This window comes from Conger conger, chromosome 2 (assembly GCF_963514075.1).
Source record: "Conger conger chromosome 2, fConCon1.1, whole genome shotgun sequence".
NCBI classification, from domain to species: Eukaryota; Metazoa; Chordata; class Actinopteri; order Anguilliformes; family Congridae; genus Conger; species Conger conger.
In genome coordinates, this window is record NC_083761.1 from 67,487,012 (window position 1) to 67,508,522 (window position 21,511).

General features: G+C 47.6%; 1 protein-coding gene across 1 annotated transcript in view; it reads left to right on the top strand.

Moving 5' to 3' along the window:
- Positions 1-21,511, top strand: part of cacna1g (calcium channel, voltage-dependent, T type, alpha 1G subunit) — a 196,140-nt gene that overhangs the window by 169,889 nt on the left and 4,740 nt on the right. The window contains exons 28-38 of the mRNA XM_061232631.1: positions 3,425-3,576; positions 6,392-6,501; positions 8,682-8,815; positions 10,428-10,498; positions 12,413-12,491; positions 13,452-13,573; positions 13,654-14,055; positions 16,680-16,823; positions 18,255-18,377; positions 19,785-19,956; positions 20,561-20,730. Of these exons, the coding sequence (XP_061088615.1) occupies positions 3,425-3,576; positions 6,392-6,501; positions 8,682-8,815; positions 10,428-10,498; positions 12,413-12,491; positions 13,452-13,573; positions 13,654-14,055; positions 16,680-16,823; positions 18,255-18,377; positions 19,785-19,956; positions 20,561-20,730 (1,679 nt within the window). The remainder of the gene's footprint in view (positions 1-3,424; positions 3,577-6,391; positions 6,502-8,681; positions 8,816-10,427; positions 10,499-12,412; positions 12,492-13,451; positions 13,574-13,653; positions 14,056-16,679; positions 16,824-18,254; positions 18,378-19,784; positions 19,957-20,560; positions 20,731-21,511) is intronic.

Sequence of the window (21,511 nt, forward strand, 5' to 3'; positions counted from 1 at the left end):
ACAGGGCCTTGGACCAACTGCCGAAAACCATTCTAGAATATATATAATACTACTACTTCTACAACTAATAATAATAATAATAATAATAATAATGACACTCTTGGAAATTGATGAGATCATCAAATCTTGATGAGATTTGGCAGTTTGCTTGCAGAGTTAATCAGCTGCATTGCACAAGCTGTGTCTGAGCAGATGGATTGGCTTCGCAGGGTTAATGGTGGCCTTGTCCAAGGCCCTCAGGAAGGGGGGGGGGGGGGGGTGGGATGGGTTGAAATGTCTCCCTGACTGCATGCACACAGAGGGACACAGGCACAGAGAGGGGGTGGGGGGGGGGCGTAGCATGACTAGCCTGCAGAGGGAGCAGAGTGTGGGGAGTCCAGTGGGAGAAAGGGAAAAGCGTGTGGTTACTGCACTGAGAGACCGAGCGACCGGCCGAGAGAGAGAGCGGAGACGCGGCAGGGAGACGCGGCATCTGGCTGGAGCCGTCCGCCGAGGCCAGAGGAGGAGACGGGCGGGGGACATTGCTGCCCCACATTCCTCTGCTGCGTCTAATTCAGATTATACCAACAGTCATTTAATCATTTTTTAATTTGTTTTTCAGCGTTGGGTCTCAGCGCTGCTCTGGATGTTTGCCTGTATCCCTGGCACATCGTGGCTTTGTGCTGTCAGAGCAGTCAGTGGGAAAGCCATTTCCTCTGACAGGGGTTAGTGGGATACTTTGGTTTGAAGTCAGAGTCTAATTTAGCCATTACTGCTCGGCCTCCCTGTTCGTCTGTGTGACACGGGCGGGCTGACGGGGGGTTCCTCTCTCCCTCCGGTGGAAACTCTCTCTTGGTGCAGTCGGCCATCTCCGTACAACCTGTTTATTCTCCCCTCCGGCTGCGGGTGTCTCTTCATTTCTTTTTAATCCCTGATTTTGATTGGTGCAACCGCTCGCGCTGATCGAGCGACTCTCCGTGGCCCGCCGCTGTCGAGCGTTCCCCACGGCCTCTAGACGCGCTCCTCCCTTCCACGGGAAATTTCCATCATCGTTCGTTTTTCTCTTCTTCTGACAATCGGCCATTTTGAGGGGGGCTGTGTAATCAATGAGCCCAGTGGAGAGGAGGAGAGAATAACAGAAACGCTGCAGAGAGGAGCGGGCGGTGCTGACCGGAGAGGCGGCGATGTCGCGCTGTGCCCAGCGCTCCATCCTGCGCTCCTGTGTGAGCTGAACCAGGGCAGGGGAGCCGCAGGTGGGCCGGGCCGTGGCGTCCTGCTTTGAATCTGTCTGTGTAATGGAGCACCGGGCTTAGAGTGCCATCTGGGCCTTCCCCAAACTAGATGTGGATAAATGTGTGGCTCCGTAAACGATAGCGCAACATGGCGGCTGCATCCTGGGAAATCTTTAATTGTGCAAAATGCACAAGCCAGGCAGAGCGGTTTTAAGTGTTACCAGAGAGTGGGTGTAGATGTATACATGTTTGTATGCGTGTTCGGTGTGTAAGTGCTGAGTGTGCGTGCGTGTTTGTGTGTGTGCGTGCGTATGCTTAGCTCTCCCTGAATAACTGCCAACACATAGCCAAGTTTGGAAGCCCGTAGATTCATAAGTTGTGAATTATGAAAACTATTTAATGTCAAGTCAGCACATTTAATAACATAAGGAGAATGTTTCCAATTAGACTATATGAAAGCCAGATGCCACATGGAATTCCTGTAGTAATTAAGCACAGGACTGGTCTGGCTGGCATCCTGTCCTAAGACCCCGTGTCACAGTGACCTCACACACTCTACATGCCTGTACATGTAAACATGTACGCACATGCACATACATATCCATATCTGTTTGATACACACATAAGCTGTTCACACACATGCATTTTCAGACACATACGCATGCTCACACACACACACACACACACACACAGCACACACACAGGTTACAGGCTGTGCGGTTGTTTGGCATGGGGTTTGAATCTGCAGTCTGTTCGCTCATTTTCTCTGGCATCAGTAAACCTGATACTGCTGAACAAACACAGTGGGGTGTTTATCCCCTGATGAAGCAGGATTACCTCCCCTCATCTGCTCAAGTAAACCTGTGGGTGAGTGTGTATCTGTTATGTGTGTCTCTGTATGTGCGGACTGTATGTATGGGTGTCTTGCTCTCCGGCCACATACAGTACCTTAGCCACTGAAGCGAACTAAACTCATGCTACTGCAGATACCCAGGAAGCAGCCCAGGAGATATGTAAATGTGGGGTAATGCGGTGAAAACGTCAGGCTTGGGGACCGTGTGCTAAATAGTCTGATAGGGTGACTGGGGCCTTGGTCCTGACATTGGCCTGCCTCTGTACTGCGCTGATAAGCCAGCAGTGCCCACATCTCCTCCTCTCCAGGTCTGTCAGCACCGCCCAGCCCTCCCCCTCCACCCTCCCCTCAGCCAGAGGGGAGCCTGATGGGGGAAGGTTCTAGAAATGAAACGATGGCATCTTCTCTTATTAAATTTTGATGTTCCTCCCCTGTTTTGTGTTTGTGTCTTTTACCGTTTCTGTTTCTCAAAGAAGCCAAAAAAACCAATTCAGCAGCATTATTTGCCTCTCTCTTTTAATGGAAGATAAGTAAGGTGGTGTCCCTCTCTGGTGTCTCGTACAGAAAGAAATGAGAAAGGGTTGGCCTGATGGTATGACATAGCATGTGTAGAAGAGAACCTCTTTTGTTCTTCCGTGCCTTTTGTACTCACATCCCAGAATTCCCTGCTATTTTAGGCCACGAGGAGAAGTCTTAGACAGATCATTCTCTTTATCTCTGTGCGGCTCTTGATTTGACTAATTGCTAGCTAGAGGATGGCGTTTCTGTCCTACTCGGGCTGATTATTTATGAATGCAGCGGATGAGTCTGTAAGGCTGGAGAGGGGCATTGTGGGATGGGTGTGGCCCCGGCTGCCTCTCAGCGCTGCAGGACTGCGGTGGCCTAAAATGGGGGATGGGCAGCATGTTGGCTCTCCTGAACTTCTACTCCTCTCAGACCTTTTAGTGTAAGAGAAAAGAGCAGATCTTTTGTCATTTCTTTCTTTGCTTGCTGTTTGTTATTGCTCACACCAGAGGGGGTAGCATCACTGTGCCTTTCTACCTGCTTATTTGTGTGTGTGTGTGTGCGTGTGTGTGTGTGTGTGTGTGTGTGTGCGTGCTTGTGAGACTGCGTGCTTGTGTGTGTGCATGCGAGTATGCAAGCGTGAGTGAGTGTGTGTGTGTGTGTGTGTGTGTTTCTGTGTGTGTGTGTTTATGTATGCATATGAGTATGCGAGTGTGAGCGAGTGAGTGTGTGTGTGTGTGTGTGTGTGTGCGGGCTCCTGTCCCCTGTGCTGAGGTGATCAGCATCGGTGTGTGTGAGTGGACGTCGCTGTCTGACTCTCTGCCCCCCTCCCCAACCCCCTGGTTCCCCACTGCAGAAGCCCAGACTAAGCCCTACTACTCCGACTACTCCCCCACTCGGCTGTTGATTCACAAGATGTGCACCAGCCACTACCTGGACCTTTTCATCACCGTGGTTATCGGTCTCAATGTCATCACCATGGCGATGGAACACTACCAGGAGCCAGAGGTAGGGGTGTCAGCCTGGGCCTTGTGTCGGTGAGCGTGCGGAATAAAGTTAGCCGCTAGAGCAATTAGCGTACTATGAACCTGCCTGAATTATCACCAGCATGCTGCGGCATTGTGTTTTACCACAGCGACAGCCTCTATTGAGCTTGTGCTCATTTCTACAGTGTGAGAAAGGCAGGAACATAGACAAAAGACACATGAAAGAAACACAGCAGGTCTGTGAGGAACGATTGTCCACTAAACCCCAGCAGCACGCCAATCCATTTACTGAGGGCTTGTTTCTGAAAGGTCAATTTTTACATGAAAATAGAGCCAATGAAAGTCCCCCAATCAGAGGCACCAGGCCTCTCAGAGAAGATGGAGTCCACAAACAGAGAGAGAGAGAGAGAGAGAGAGAGAGAGAGAGAGGGAGAACGGGACGAGAAAGGAGAATCTCTTCTCGGAGCTTGCAGCTATATTAGTCTGTCATAAAGAGAGGGAAAATTCCCTGCTTACACGGAACATGCAGCCTGACAGCTTTGAAATGGCCCTGGTTTGTGACAGAGGGAGCGTGATGGGGAGTGACAGAGGGAGCGTGATGGGGAGTGACAGAGGGAGTGTTTCTGCTGCCACAGTCCTCCGTGCAGACATGCAGAGCTGCACTCCTCTATCATTTATCCTCCCTCCACACCTCCAGTGCCTGCCTATTTTTATCCTTCCCACTCCCACCTCCTCTGCAGTCACATTCATACTGTACTGCACGCAATCCCATGTCCACCAGACACCTACAGTACAGTGCAAATTCATGCATTCACACGGTTCCATCCTTACTTCCATATTCAATTCAGCCTACTGTACCGCATTGTACACATTTATTCTGCACAAGCACATAGTCATTCAATCACACCATACTATGCAGTATGTCTATTCATATTTACAATGGCGTCATTCATGCGTTTACAATACTGTGCAAAAGTCTTAGGCACCCAAGATTTATTTTAATTTGGTGTTAGATGTTTTTTTTAGTTTTTCTTGCATTAGTGTGTCAGTAGGAAATAGCACATTTGAGATGTCCAAACATTCATTTTCCAAAAAATAAATGTTACAGATAAAATCTTAAAGTAATAGACCACTTTTTAGCAAAAAACTTGATTGAGGCTGTCTGGGATTAGCTGGGGAGCCAGAGGAAAGAAAGACCGTTAAAGTCTGCAGAAGAATTGTGGCATGTGCTCCAATATGTATGGAACAACTTATCAGCTGATTTATTGATTTGACTTAGTTTTCTTAACTGTGTGCAGCTCTTTATAGTACATTTTTTTAATATTATGAAACTATTCATTTAATTATTCTTTGCTTTGTGTTTTTTTTTTTTACGTGTCCAAGAATTTTGCACAGTACTGTAGATGCCTGTAGTCTGTTATTGAAAGACACTTCTGACTCTGCAGATTTATACACCTCTCTACAGTATGCTCTGTATTCTTATCTGGTACATGCTTGCTCTCTAGTGTTTTCATTTTCTTTAAGTGAATAACAGTATTAAATTGGAAACGTGGTTAAATTGAGTAAATTAAAACAGCGCTTAATTGCATCAAGTGCCTAAGTGCTCATAAAGGCACAGCAACGTGCTGGAAACCTGGTTGCCTGCAGCACCTCTAGTCAGTTCTGCTAGTTCTACGTCCCTGCTGAGCTTTATGCCTGTAACTGCCGTATGTTACTGTCTATACCTCCTGATCTCCACAGTTCTACCTTTACATTACATTACATTAATGGCATTGGCAGATGCTCTTATCCAGAGCGACATACAATTGATTAGACTCAGCAGGAGACAATCCTCCCCTGGACCAGTGCAGGGTTAAGGACCTTGCTCAAGAGCTCAACGACGATGCAGTTCTTATCGTCACACCACCAGGATTCGAACCTATGACCTTGCGGGTCCCAGTCATGTTCCTTATATGTATAATACTTGCTAGTTGCTACTATACTCCTCATCTACACAATTCTATCTGTACACTTACATTTTTCACTCTATCCCCACCTGTTCCACAGTAGAATGAGGTTCTATAGACCGGAGTCAGTTAGAGGGCATTGTGTCTTGCTTTGAGGGAAACCTTGCTTCTGTTTTTTCAGAGCAAGTGTTTATTTAAAGTGTTTCCCTCTACAGGGACCCTGGCGTTAACCATCAGAGCCGTTGAGCTTTCCGGAGGTTTCTGCCTGTCGCTAATTGAAGTCCTTAGCTTCACCTGGGGCTGTAAATACCTTCCGATTTTAATTGGAAAGTGCAGTTTTTTTTCCCTGGGAAAGTGGCAGTGTTCATGAGCTAGCCGTGCTCCTGGAGTAATCCAGGTTAATTCAGTCCAGAGAGTCCATTGATTTTCCGTGCTTCGTCAGAGGCAGGGACCTTAATTACTTTGCGTCTGAATGGAGGAACAGAGTCAGGGGCCGGAGACACTGGAAATGCTAACAGATGACTGATTTTGTTTCTCTGTGCATGGAATATTACAGTACTCCATCAGCCTAACCATCATTACTCAACAACGTGAGAGGGGAGAATAATCAGTGCTGAATATCCCACTTAACAATGTTGAGCACACAGTGCAGTGTATGTGTATGTGTGTGTGTGTGTGTGTGTGTGTGTGTGCACCCTGTATTTGTTTCCTCATGAATAAATATGACTTGATTCTAATGAAACAGGTACTGTATTCTATGGATGTTGAATATTTTTGCATTAAATCTATTTTTAAGAGAACAGATGTCTTTAACTATAAAGTGTAACATTGGAATTATTCCTCTGAGAATCGACCATGTCTGTCTCCATAAAAATAATAATGTGCATACAGAGGCTTTCTGAAGCTCTGAAGATCTGTAACTACATCTTCACCCTCATCTTCGTCCTGGAATCTGTCTTCAAGTTGGTGGCCTTTGGTTTCCGCAGGTTTTTAAAAGACAGGTAAGATCTTATAGGGCATGGCTCTTTTTTAGGACATGATGTGATGAGCATGATGTTCTTTTAAAATATTGGAGGATACGTCAATAATAGACTGTGATGACAATAATTATAAATATTGCTGCAAGCTGTGTTACGGTGGCTGAGCACCAGAAAATACACAGATAAGCAGACAAATGGCATCTAACTAAACACTGCTGACACGTGTAATTGCATGCAAATTTAAATGGCTTCATTCCACTTTTAAAACATTTAAAATCTCCCATGTCTGCATTTATTTCAGCAGCTTGTGGTTGCATGGTCATTTTCTACTGCTCCACAGAACACAATTTGCTTAACTTAATGGAGTTGATTTTCAAGCCCTGAATTAGTTATAATCTGTTGAATAATGTTCACAATTATGATTATCAGAATATATTCTAATGTACAACTTCACTGCAGCTATATTGTTACACCTCAAATTATATATATATAACAAATATGGACAGTGGTACTGCATATATAACTTGTAATATGTTAATATATTTTAAAAAATGCATAACTTGCCCAGGGCATATTAGAATAAAGTTACTGCCTCATGGCTGCAGTGTTTTCAGAGCAGAAACTTTGTTATTAATTATTTATGGAGTGAGCATTACAAGGATTAGGCATTACATTTGGTGAAATTTGGGTCACTGTAGTTATATTTTTAAATCAAAGCTTTAAAACAGCTTTAAACTGCAGTGATATTTTGCTGAGTGTTTCGGGTAATAACTGCCTAAAGAGAGCAGAAGCATACATAGAGCAATCAGTTCCCTCATCAAAGTAACTCAAAAGCCCTTGTTTGTGACTGCTGTTTGGCCATAATGTACAGATAAAACAATCAGTTTGATTATGTACCTTTAATGGTAATCTTGCCTGAAATATTAATGATTTAAATAAACTGTCATTAACTTTAATTCAGTTGAATGGATTGTACCTTTGAATGAGGTACTACATTTGTAACTCAGAGTTGTGCTCGTTACAGCCCATTACAGTCTGCATTCATCTGTGTGAATTTGAATTTTTAATGCAAACTCAGTTTGATCTCTGGGATCACTTTAGCTGTCAAAGTCATTTCACTTTTAGTTTTTCTTTTTACTTTTAGAGAACTATGTGGCAGTTTTGTCCTCACAAGCCTAATGTAAGATCATCTTAAAGAGGTCTTATCAGCAGCTGTGTGATGATTGAAAAATTACAGGCACTGTGAGGGGGAACTTAGCTACAGGGGTTCCTGGAGTGCTTACCTCTGACAACCCAGTTGCACAAAGTGATTAGAAAGCAATCACATCCTAATTTGTGGTGACAATGAAATTAAAATACCAAAGTAGGGTACGGCTTGTAAATTGATCATGACTGCTGTCCAGTTTGGTGCAAATGGACTGTTCACACAGTATGAGCTGATATCCAGTCATTTATTAAAATGTTGTATAAATAAGTATACTGTATATCATATCAGTTGGCTATAATATAGTTTTCTACCAGATTCACACTTACACAGTGTGTGCTGTTTCTGAGCGTATGTACTAGTGTGATGTAGTGTTTACTGCAGGTGTACACCATACTGTGATAGTGTGAGCTTACCTGTGTGTGGTGTACTACAGGTGGGACCATACTGTGATAGTGTGAGCTTACCTGTGTGTGGTCTACTACAGGTGGGACCATACTGTGATAGTGTGAGCTTACCTGTGTGTGGTCTACTACAGGTGGGACCATACTGTGATAGTGTGAGCTTACCTGTGTGTGGTGTACTACAGGTGGGACCATACTGTGATAGTGTGAGCTTACCTGTGTGTGGTGTACTACAGGTGGGACCATACTGTGATAGTGTGAGCTTACCTGTGTGTGGTGTACTACAGGTGGAACCATACTGTGATAGTGTGAGCTTACCTGTGTGTGCTGTACCCCAGGTGGGACCATACTGTGATAGTGTGAGCTTACCTGTGTGTGCTGTACCCCAGGTGGGACCATACTGTGATAGTGTGAGCTTACCTGTGTGTGGTGTACTACAGGTGGGACCATACTGTGATAGTGTGAGCTTACCTGTGTGTGGTGTACTACAGGTGGGGCCATACTGTGGTAGTGTGAGCTTACCTGTGTGTGCTGTACCCCAGGTGGGACCATACTGTGATAGTGTGAGCTTACCTGTGTGTGGTGTACTACAGGTGGAACCAGCTGGATCTGGCCATCGTACTGCTGTCCATCATGGGAATCACTTTGGAGGAGATCGAGGTCAAGGCTTCCCTACCCATCAACCCCACTATCATCCGCATCATGAGGGTCCTGCGCATTGCTCGTGGTGAGATTATTTTATCTTCCTGCCCCCCTGACCCCCTCATGAAATCCCCCCTTTCTGCGCTGCCAACACAGTGGTTTGAAAACCTACATAAAGTTGCCACAAATTTAGTGGGTTTCAGTCGGACAGAAAATTCCAAACATTCAGAAAATTGTTTTTTAATGAAATGGTTGCTTGGTAGAGTGGGGCATGCAGTAATATGCATTATCATCTGCATAATACAAAGTGTTGAATGTGTATTCATGTTCTTCCATGGACGTTTATAAATGAGCACATTATCCAACGTACAATTTTATTAAAAATACTGAGCTTTCTCCTTTTGCTCTCAGTATGATCTCATCATATAATCTGAACACTTCATAATATACTATAAAATATAAAGGCCACTCATGCTAATTAAAAAAAATGTTCTACAGTTCGAACACTGCTAATTCAATCAGACAATCACACGGGACTGTAAGAATGCCATATTAATGTCTATTCACAACTGAAATTGAGAAGTTGATAAATCACCTGAGTTTTCATTGTGTTCCTTGCGACGGTGTTTATCACAAACAGAGAACAGCTGCCTAGCTGAGGAGGTTTGAATTGGGTTCCACGACGGCAAGTGGTGCATCATGCTCTCCGCAGCGTACGCGCTGCGTCAGGTGCCAAATGAAGAGCTTAGCCTCGGGCGAGCTGATGCGAAATGGCAGAGTCGCCCCCGGAAGCCTTCTGAATCACGCCGGTCATTAAAACCGTTGGCTTATTTCGCCGTGTCAGACCAGCCGTCGAGGAGTCCAGATGGTCGTGACGAGAAATTAATTTAGCCCAAAAAGCGAGGAAAAACAGAAAAAGGCGAGGCTTCTCGTGCGCTCGGAGTGATTACCCCACGCATAATGAAATGGCTTCTGCAGGAGTCGGGATTGATTACCTATTCGGCAGAGATGACTGGGCAAACACACCTGCTCAGGGCTGGTCTCCATGTGCTCGCTCCTGGTTGTCTGCGACGCAGTCGCTCCCGTAATTAAAGTCATGCCCAACCTCAACTTCTGCTGATGCCAATCAAGTTGTGTGTCAGTCCCTGAATTACTCTGCCATGGACGCCATTAACCCCTCCAACCCTGTGTAGAGCAAGACCCCAATAATAACGCTCATAGGCTTTTTACGTGGGCAGCAGAAATTTCCATAGAATTGGCATTCCAGAAGTACGACCATATGCAGTGTTACCCCCCGCCCACGCTCCAGTGGTCTCTTTCAGCAGGACAGTGTGATGACCCATGAACCCCTGGCCCTCATGTGACCGTGATGGAGAGGGAGCACGGGCAGAGTAGAGCAGCGCCTCACTGAGCCTTCAGCGGCTCTGCTGGGGGAACGCACGGCTCATTTTGTGTGACAGCAGCGGAATTCGATCCCAACAAAGTATGCTTTTTCTATAACCGGTCCACAGACAGAGCCCATGTATTGATGTACTCCTCTCTTCACGCTGAAAGCAGGCGGTAGATGAATGTGAAATCCATCTCCATGGGAAAGTACTGTAGCTGCTGTGGTTCACAGTGGCACTGAAGCCAGCCCTGTTGCCTTTGACTGACTGCTCCTGAGTGTCTGTCTGATGCTTGCCTGCCTGTGCCCACAGTTCTGAAGCTGCTGAAGATGGCTGTGGGAATGCAAGCTCTGTTGGACACGGTGATGCAGGCCCTGCCTCAGGTACCTCATCCACCGCCACCCCCCTACTCTCACTCCCACAAAGAGCGCAGTGTGGCATTTTGCCCAAGATTTTGCGTCAGTGCAACCCCTTGAGTAATGTGGTTTATTTCTATGGTGCCAGAGCTGAACTCGTTCAGCATTGTTGCCAGTGCTGCTGCTACCCTTAGTTCCCCTGAACACCACAAGTCCACTGAGCTCCCATGAGCCTCTCTGTTCTGGGGGTCTCCTTTACTGTACATTCACAGCTGCCCATGGAGAGAGAAATCACATTCATGCAGAGCAGTGAAAATAAAGGCAGCAGATAGAGATTATCATGGGCTCTCAGACTGTATCATTTCAGCGTTGAGCAGCTGAGGAGGTTTGATCTGAATGAGTACATTGTCAGCCAGAGGATAGGATGTTAATTCTTGTAAGGCTGTAAGAGAGCCTTGGAAATCTACATAATTAACAAAGATTACAGAGAATCATTTTTTGGCAGAAGACGGATCATTTTTGTACCTCACATCCTCAAACTATACTTATTCTGAGTCGCCCCCCCCCCCCCTTACTATTATTTTCTATCCTCTCTCCTTCCCTCTCTCTCTCTCTCTCTCTCTCTCTCTCACACACACACACACACACACACACACACACAAAAACGTTTTTAGATTTACTGATCCATCGGGGGCGGCACGGATGGTGCAGTGGGTAGCACTGCCGCCTCACAGCAAGGAGGTCCTGGGTTCAAATCCCCATCGGCCAGGGCCTCTCTGTGTGGAGTTTGCATGTTCTCCCCATGTCAGCGTGGGTTTCCTCCGGGAACTTTCCTCCCACAGTCCAAAGACATGCAGGTTAGACTGATTGGAGAGTCTAAATTGCCCATAGGTATGAGTGTATGAGTGTGTAAGTGAATGGTGTGTGTGCCCTGCGATGGACTGGCGACCTGTGCAGGGTATATTCCTGCCTTTCGCCCAGTGTATGCTGGGATAGGCTCCAGCTCCCCTGCGACCCTATTCAGGATAAGCGGGTTAGGATAATGAATGAATGAATGAATGAATGAATGATCCATCGGGATCAATCATACTGCATCCCTGGCAGGTCAGTAATGGTCAATCTTCACAATGCGGGACATTATTGAACTATACAGTCTTGACATTGGCATTGTGTCCATGGCCCAGGAACAGGCCTGCGATCGTGTTGACCACCAATTTCTGTTTTCCACCCTCAGGGCTTTTGGGTTTGGGGAGAAGTTCAGGGCATGGGTAGGGCTGCTGTAGTGGTCAAGGTGGCGGGTGGTTTGAGCCGTCCTATTCCAGTCGGGAGGGGCATTAGGCAGGGCTGCCCCATTTCAGGGCAGCTGTACTGCGTAGCCATAGAGCCACTGTTCCACCGCCTTAGGAGTGGGCTCACTGAGCTCTACCTACCCGGGGCACTGCAGGGCCCCCCAATGACAGTGTGTGCTTATGCAGAACTGGTAGGGCATGTTGGACACAGTTGTGTACATGTCAGCTGTACATAGGGTGGCAGAAAAAGGGAGGGTTTGCCTGCTCAATTGTATTTTTTTTTTCAGGCTGAGGGTGGAATTTGCCTATTACTCGCTTGTGCAAAAAATACAGAAGTTTTTGTCATTGTTGGGGGATTGATAGAGCCTTCAATGTTGACAGGGTCATGTTTAGTGGTATCTTGTTGTGTGTATTTTGTTGTGAAATCTCTTTTCTCGCTGCTTATGTCATCTTTTGCTCTCTCATTCTCTATTCTCTTCCCTCTCTTCTCTCCTTCTCTCTTTTCCTTGTTTTTCCTCTCCTTGTGATTTGTGGAAGTTGATGGATTTATGTGCCTTGTGCTGTTTTGTTGTAGTGTTACAATAAATGTGTGTTAAAACTCAACTCTCTCTTTCCTTCCTTCCCTCTCTCTCTCTCTCTCTCTCTCTCTCAGGTGGGGAATCTGGGACTTCTCTTCCTGCTGCTGTTCTTCATTTTCGCAGCGCTGGGAGTGGAGCTTTTTGGTGAACTAAGTAAGACACCTGTAACACACGTTGAGTAGTCCCTGACACACAGGGGGACATACACACATGCATACAGCCACTCATGGACACACATATCCACACAGACACGCACATACATGCGCGGGCACACACAGGCATTCAGAATTTAACCAGGGCCGTCTATTAATGTGCACAATGCTTTTTTCCTATGGGGCTTGTCCCATTTACACTCTAAATTACTTACATGAACACTTTTGTTAAACGAATTCATTGATTTCTCTAATTGCAGCTTTGAAATTAATTTTAGTCCTCAAGGAGATCATTGCATCAATGTACCGATTATATATTCACTAGGGCCTGTGTTTTTGCCGGCCACAGACCAACAATATAGGATTATTAAATATAATGAATATATATTCAATCAGCAGTAGGGAGCTGGGAGATTGGCAGCAGGCCAGGGCCAATGGGCAGGCTGGGCTGAGCTGCACATAAGACTCCAGGGGGTGGGGCTAGACCTTCTCTATGGAGACCAAATTGAAGGTGTCAGAGGGCGGTGGAGGGTAAACCCACAGATTATAATGTCTCCATTCAGACGTGCACTATCAACTAGATGAGCTCTCATCTAATGGAGGAGGGGGTCACATCTCTCCCAGGAGAGTGCCTTTTCATATTACACTTCCATTTCAATTTAGATGAAGGAGTAACTTCTATCCTCTCCTCTCTCTAACCCCTTCTTTTCACTCTTTCCCCTCACTGATGAGGCATTACTCCTAACCACTGATAGAGAGTAGAATAGAGTCAGTCTATCTGAGAGCAGTCCTGTATCACAAACAGGATTACTGAGTCAGCTGGATAACTGCACCAGGTAAAACCAGGGACATCTTTCACTTCAGTGCATGTGCAGATTTGGGAGGGTTTTACGCACTCAGTTGTGCCGGAGATAGTTTACCTCCAACCCAGTGGTCTTCTCGTTTGTCTCCCCCCTCCCAGTATGCGATGAGGACCATCGTTGTGAGGGTCTGGGCCGCTACGCCACCTTCAAGAACTTCGGCATGGCGTTGTTCCTGCTGTTCCGCGTTTCCACCGGCGACAACTGGAACGGCATCATGAAGGTGAGCTGCAGCCCGCCCGCCCGCCGTCGCCCCGGTAACGCCGCGGCGGCCGTGTCATCACTCCCTGTGTGTCGCGGCAGGACACCCTGCGTGACTGCGCCCAGGAGGAGGGCCTCTGCTACAACACGGTGGTGTCGCCCCTCTACTTCGTGTCCTTCGTGCTGACGGCGCAGTTCGTGCTGGTCAACGTGGTCATCGCCGTCCTCATGAAGCACCTGGAGGAGAGCAACAAGGAGGCCAAGGAGGAGGCCGAGCTGGAGGCGGAGCTGGAGCTGGAGATGCAGCTGCAGGCCATCGGAGGAGAGGGGGGGCCCCTCTCTCCCCTGGCCCTGGGAGAGGGGATGTGCTCTGGGGGGCCTCCCTGGATGTCTGGGGAGCTGCAGGACAGAGGAGACTCCCCAGCCAGCCCTCCCGCTGACATCCCCAGAGACCCTGCGCACATAACAGCCGACTCATCTCTCTGCCTGGAGCCTCCTTTCATGGTGAGTTGCTCTAGCGGCGTCTGCAAGCTGCTGCTTTCTTCTGCAACAGCCGGAGGGTAGACTCAATCTCACCGCGCAGGGCCTGCAACAGGCCCGTTCACATGTATGACGCGTCAGTATGATAGAAGAAAACATGGCCTTTTGATTTCAACTTTCAGCTCATTGGCATGACTGTTTCGTATAGTTGCGAGAGGGGCAGTCTGAAGGATTTCTGCTTTGCAGGTTGCACTGTGCTCGTCTGTACCTGCAGCATATGACTTGCGCAGTCACATTCAGTGATACCCCACGGTGACTGTGCCAGAGCGTCTCCGAGCAGCTGTCGCCTCCAAAATAATGGAGGACCTCTGACAGTGAGGAGCACTGAAACCGATCGTGGTCATCACTCATTACGCTTCACCTGTCTGCATCCAGGCAGCCTGTGCTAACAACACACCACCCTGCGGCAGATTCACACCCACCGTACTCTACCTCTACCTATGCGAAGCCAACTTAGGTAGATACGTTGGCAATAATGAAGGCTTGCTTTTTTATAGCACGTTTCTCATTTGACAGTAATAAAGGGGGAAACTCTTAACCACTGCTAATGTGTACCTGAGTGGTGCACGGTAGCCATTTTGTGCAAGAACACTCACCACACATTAGTTGGGGAGGGAGACAATCATTTTGAGATCTTTAATGACCAGAGGCCAGGTCCTCATCCCACAGAGGAGAAGACCTACAGCATCATTACGCTGGGTTATTTGGGTTTAGTTAACCAGCGGGAAGATTTCCCCCTACTGACCCACCAACACCCTGTCCAGCAGAAACATATTTGGGACCTCCTAGGAGCTACCTCCAAGTAGTAACCAATCCTTTGGCTGCTTAGCTTCAGCAGGAGCAGGCTACTTAATTAAAATAGCTTCCAACTATGAAACTTTTTTAACAGAAAAAGTGAATAGCCTATTATTCCTGGTACTCTTGTGCAGGGAATACATTTCTAACAAAGAACTCGCTTTCAGTCAGGCAATTTGGAGAGGTCTCCTTGGCTATATATTTTTTCATTCACAATCCGATTTAGACCGGCGATTGGAAAGCAGCATGGAACTGTATCCATAGCAGAGTTTCCAATGGCACATAGATGTATCCACAGTGCAAGCCGCTGTGCGTAGGGTTCCCTGAAACATGCTAGCAGTGCTGCCCCGCAGCTGCGGAGAGTGGGCAGACGGAGTGATGCTCTGTCAGTGGGGGGAGAGTTGTCACATCTCAGCCCGCTGATTCCAAGCCTGACTAGGTGTGCATCACGTGACTCGTGTAGCCTACCGTGTTCCGCACCGAGGCGTGTCCCTCCACACGCTGTTCGGCCTGCAGTGTGGCGGTAGCCCCCATCCTTCAACATGTCACGCTGTTGTTATCAGCATTGTCCTCATTTATTATGAGCAGATTTTGGCTCAGTGTCAATGCAGCTCAGCACTCAAACCAGAATGCCCATTCCTTTCCGTGGAACTTTCCGTCGTGTGTACGGTGCTGTATTTGAGCATCCTGGTTTTCCACCCATTTTCACACATAGAGTATGTGTGTCCTCTATGCAAGATACATATTTTAGCATTTACTCAGACCATGTTAATACAGAGACAGTTTTTTGAAGCGAGACCACTGTACTGTGACTAGTCATTGGTTTCATTCAAGGAACAAAAAATGTCATATTAATGATGCCTTTGTAATGATGATGATGATGATGATGATAATAATGTTTCCTATTGTTATTATATTAGTAGTAGGACGAGAAACAGTAGTATTAGTAGTATTAGTATTATTGTCACTGCTCCTACTAACCAAATCATGTTGTAGTCACATAGCGATGTGTCTAGTTTGTTCTGAAGAGAAAATACCACAGATAGGTCATGTTGGCTCTGTGGGAAAGTGGAATCTCATTTCCTTGTTTTTCAATTAAGGCAGCTATTTCCAGGGCAGCGGGCCTTTTTTAGAAAATGAAGCTCTTGGTCTCCTTCATGCGATGTTGTTCCCCTTTGCTCTTGCACAAAAAATCATAAAAGCGCAGCACCCAGCTGTTTTAGCGCTGTGGAGCAGGGAGACTGTTTGGCATTTCAGCTGTGTTCTCCTGCCCCCTATTGGACAGCATAAGTACTGTAGATTGCCAATGTGTGCCTTCTTCCATGAGTTATAATGCCCTTTTAATGCCTTAGGAGATTTCTTCTGCATATTGTGACTTGTATTGTATAACTTTGTGTATTGTGGTGATTTGTGTTTGCAGTGTGTCTGCTTGAAAATGATTGGCTGTGAGCATGTCCTGTTTCCGTGATGCATGCAAACACTGTTTATTTTCTCCGATGCTGTCGCGTTCAGAGATGAGTAGACGAGGGCTTGCATGAGAAATGGCCGTAAATGTCACCTCTGAATGAGAAATCACCTGGGCCGAGACTCTGTCCTCTCCTGCCTCTTTATGAGTGTCTGTTCTCACCTCCTCTAATTCTCTGTCCTCTCACCTGTCTCACTCTCTCTCTCTCTTTCCCTTTCTCTGTGTCCTCTCCCGCTTTCTCTGTCTCCTCCTGTGGCCTCCTCCTGCGTGCTCCTCGCCCCTCTCCCGGCCCTCCCTGTGCCCTGTCCTGCTGCATGCTGGGTCCCAGCGGAGGGCCATGTTTGACTCAGTGTCCCTGGTGATCCAGGGCTCACTGGAAGGGGAGCTCAGCCTCATGGACAACCTGTCAGGCTCCATCTACCACTACTACGCCCTGCCCCTTCTGCCCTGCAAGTACAGCGCTGAGAAACAGGTCAATCCCTCACTGCACCAGTGTGCCCCACTCTCTCTCTCCTTTCCTCTCTCTCTCCTTCCCTCTCTGTCCTTCCGTCTCTCTCTCCTTCTCTCACTCTCTCTCTCCCCTTTCCTCTCTCTCTCCTTCCCTCTCTGTCCTTCCCCTCTCTCTTTCTCTCTCTCACTCTCTCGCTCTATCTCTCTCTCGCTCCCTCCAACCCCACCCCACTTATCCGACTCTCTCCCCTCCCCTTCTCGTCCAGACCCCTCGGGCAGTGTGTGTAATCTCTGCCTATGTTTCACTGCTCAGGCAGGGTTTTTCACCTTTGTCTAATAAGCAGCTACAGCGCTGAGAAACAAGAGGAGCGGAAACAGTGATGTGTTAAGTGCTTTAAGTGCAGCAGATATGTCATTGGTCTGGCCTTTGCCCCCCCATCACTTGCATGCTGCCTGTTGCCTGATCTTGTTAGGCGCCCTACCTCCCCCTCACTCAGCACCTAAAAGAACATACAATATTAATGGTGTGCTTTCTCCCACAGACTCCTGGCCTGTCTTCCTTACACGCGTATCTCACTAAATGTGATGAGAACTCAGAAAAAAAAGCAGATTGAGTAGCATTTCCTTGGCACCTGGCTGGTCCCCCGGGACTAATATGTAACGGTGTGGTAATCAATAAACCGGGGACTGCTTTTCAGCTATTTTTCAGACGTTTTTATTCCCTATTCGAGATGAAATATTTCATATCAAATATCTCTGGTGCTGCAAAAATATTGCTGTTGAAAGCCCTTAAAAGTAATTGGAGTTTTTGTAACAATTGCTGCTGCTTTTTTTGTTAGTTTTTTGCTTCCGTTAGCTTCACAAAAATCAATTCAGCACCACAAACTGCCAGTCAGGCCCAACCCGCACTAGACAGCCTGGGCTGCTCACTGGCTTGTCAGAAAGAATTTCCTCAATTGATTTTCAGGAAGTAGAGGTGGGCGAAGAGGCTAAAACAGCCGGTATTTCAAGGCCAAGGCTGTGCTGGCCTTCTGGAAGGTTCTGTGGAATGTGCTGGGCACATGCTGGGTGTGTGCTATTCAAGCTCTGCTGTATCAAGGTCATGAATAATAGGGGAGGTAGAAAAGGATCACGGGACATTTTTCCCCTTGTCAGTTGTCACAGGGGTCCTTCAAGATCAGGATGTGTGTCTCTGTCATCTTAAGCCAGTGTGCGTATGCCTGAGTGTGCAATTTACGTGTAGCGTTTTTGCTCGTTAGTGTGAGTGTAGATTTCAGTGTATATTTATGGGGCCAGTGTTTCTGTCAGCACAAACTCATGTTGTTGAGTGTGAATGGATACTGTATGAAGGTTCTTTCCCTTTCTTCTGTCTGTGTGTCTGTGTGTCTGTGAGTGTGCAGTCGGAGGAGCAACGATGGCCCTTCTCACCTTTGGCTCGTCTCTTCTTGTTTAGATCCCTCTAGCGGAGATGGAGGCTCTGTCTCTGGCGTCGGAGAAATCCTGGTCCTTAGCTCTGACGGACGACTCCGTCCCAGATGATTTTAACCCCCTCTTACTAACCAGTCTGGATAGCAATGTACTTACAGTAGAGCAAACTCTTTCCTCTTCTGCAGTCTCTCTCTCTCTCTCTCTCTCTCACTTCCGGGCCTTCCAAACCCACCTGCCCCCTTTAGCTCTACGTTTACACGCAGAAACATACTTAAGTTTGGAGTTTTGCAAAGGTGACATTTTGTAGAACATTAAGAGTTGGAGAGGCTTTATTGCTAATTTACTGCCCTCTGATACGTCCTTTTATGGCTGCCAAAACTGCCAAAACACCAAAACACTTCACACTTGTCGTTTCTGTTGTACACATTTAGGGGTCCTATAGCCCACTGTACTACGTTGACTGTCAACCACTGTCATTTTGTGTAGATCAGTCACTAATTTTATAATCAATGTGGTAAGATAAACCAAATTAAAATTATATAATTGTATCAAACTGATGTTGTATCACGAGTGTAAGGTGTATACTGTATGTGATCTAAAACACGACAGGTGTGTGTGTTTGGAAGCCCGGGGCCTCTTGAACATCCGCTCCTCTCTATCTGTACACATCCCACTCTTCGGCCTGGTGTGTGTACGGTCCAGTCCAGTAGAGTAGTACGCCCGTCTCCTGCCTGGGCTCTGCAGCTGTGTGCCTGTCTCCTCAGACATCTCTGGACCCCATCTCTGTTCTGGTCTCTCTGTCCTTCTGCTCAACTCCTTCTCTCTCTGTCCCTCTATCTCTATCTCTCTGTCTCTCTCGGTGTCTCTCTATCTTGCTCTCTACCTCACTGTCACATTTTTCTGTCTCTCTCTTCTGTCTCTATCTCCCTTTTACTCTCTTTCTCTCTTTTACTCTTTCACTGTCTCTCAGTCTTTCTCTCTCTCTCTCTGTGTCTAGCTGTCTCTGTCTCTCACTCTCCTGTGTAGTTCAATGTAGAGTTCAGTCTTCACTGTGTTCTGTGTCCACCTGAGGGCCACGCCTCCTCCTTTGTTCATTGGGGACGGAGGCGGAGCTCCTGTCTTTAAGCAGAGGCTGTGGGCGGGGCTTACGGGGAGAGGAAACTGACACAGCCGTCACTGGGACACTACAGATGTCACAACACGATGCGTGGTCTGCAATATGACCACAATATCACTGCCATTTGGAATTTGCACTGTTGCTAAAAAAGAAAAAATCTAGCAAAGAGAAAGAGATATGGTGTTGATCAGTATGTAGCCTGTTGACAAAGCCATAGGTTAGCTCCAGTGTTGGGTCAGTCTCCTCAGTATGGCCAGTGTGCGATGGTGTTGCCTGCCTCTCATTGTGTGCCAACACGTCCAGCCTCTGTGTGTTTCTGTGTGTGTGTGTGTGTGTGCGTGTGTGTGTGTGTGTGAGAGGCTCTCAGAGTGGCCCTGCTCCTGCCCGCAGCCCCCCCGTGGCTCACACCTCTCTGCCCCCCCCCCCCCCCCCCCACAGATGGAGGTCCCAGACGACAGCGAGCAGCTGGAAGAGAACCTCCTGGGCGTGAGGAAGACGTTGGTGGGCCGCACGCACTCCCTGCCCAACGACAGCTACATGTTCCTGCCTGTGCAGATCCCCGGGGCCCCAGAGGGGCCACACAAGCTCTCCTCTCACAGGGCCCAGTCAGGTAGCACAGACACTTCTTAATTCACCTCCATTCAATTCAACCTGCGTCAAGGCCATGGGTATTTAAGCCAGGCCACACGCCCAGTGTGTTGAAGGTTCCTCTACTGCAGGCTTGTTTTGTTTCTCTTTTTTACAAGTGACATTCAATAAACTTTTACTTTTCTCTAGTAAGTGTTTGTTGAACTGGGTGAGTTCCTGCATTGTCCTGACTTTCCAGAAGCTGGGTCCTAACAATTTGCATAGCGTTTTTCACAGATGACTGTCACTAAGACACCTTACAGAGTAACAGAAGTAGAAAGGGGGAATACCAGCCCTGAGCCCCTAGATAGCTCATGAGTTAAAATAATCTAATGGGGAAAAAAACCCTCAAATATTGGTGATAAGAAACTCACTGATGGGAAGAAATCTCGGCAGGAACCATAGATGCCCATCTTCCACTGGACAATAGGTGGAGTTAGAAAGTCCACATGGAGGGGTGTAAAGTATGCAGTGCAGAAGGTTGGGGGATGAATCTGTGGCTCCAGGATGTGTTGAAGTGTGGGCAGCAACCAGGGGGGAACAGGCCATATGGGGGAGCTGTAACACAGCGTCTGTGTGTACCTCAGGCTCCAGCGGCTCCCTGTACTCCCAGCCCAAGGACCCGCCGCTACCCCTGCCCCCGCCCAACGAGCTGCTCCAGCCAATCAGCCCCCACAGTCTCTCTGACTCTGAGAACATCCCCCGCATCCCGCCCCCCCAGCGCACACACTCCTTCACCCGCACCCTGCGCCGACAGGTGAGTCCCCCACGTCCGCGCCTCTCCGTTTCTGAGCAACAGCGCCTGTGAGGGCCCATTCTACTTCTAATTCCGCCTCTCTCTCTTCAAACTCCTCCTCCTCTTTCTGTCTTTGTGTTCGCTTTACTACTAACACTGTTCAGTTCAGTGCGGTTCATCGCAGGCCAGATCCTGAGCATCTCCGCAGGCACAGATACTCCTGCTTCTGAAACACTGGCCCCTCCCCTCCCTAAACCCTGTAACCCAACCCCGACCCAGCTCCCCCTACCCTGCTCCCCAGCCCCCCTCCTCCATTTCACCCCCATATCCCACCCTGACTGCATTTCAGAGTGCCCTGTAGAGGGCACCAGTGAGCAGGACCGTCAGCAGTTAGGTGAGATCGCTGCTCTGGACAGCAGGGAGATGGCAGTGTGGGCATTCACAACTGCATTTGTTAATTGTACAAGGACAACGTCAGGCAACCCTATTTGTATTGATACCATCCTGTAGTGTTGAGATATTTCTGGAGCAGCCAGTGTACGATTGGGGCATAAATATAAATCCTTATTTTTCCACTTCCTGAACCAATGGAAGCAGCTGATAAGCACCACAGCACATTTAACTCAGTGTAGAGTCTGTCCGCTTGCCTCTGCATCATTGTACCATAGAAGTGAAATAATATGAGCAGACTGCGCATGGAAATGAGTAATGACGTTACAAAATGGCCTTTTCTTCAACCAGATCCGAAACTCAGGGGAAGATGTCAACACTACACTTAACAGTGCAACTTGATGCAAATGAC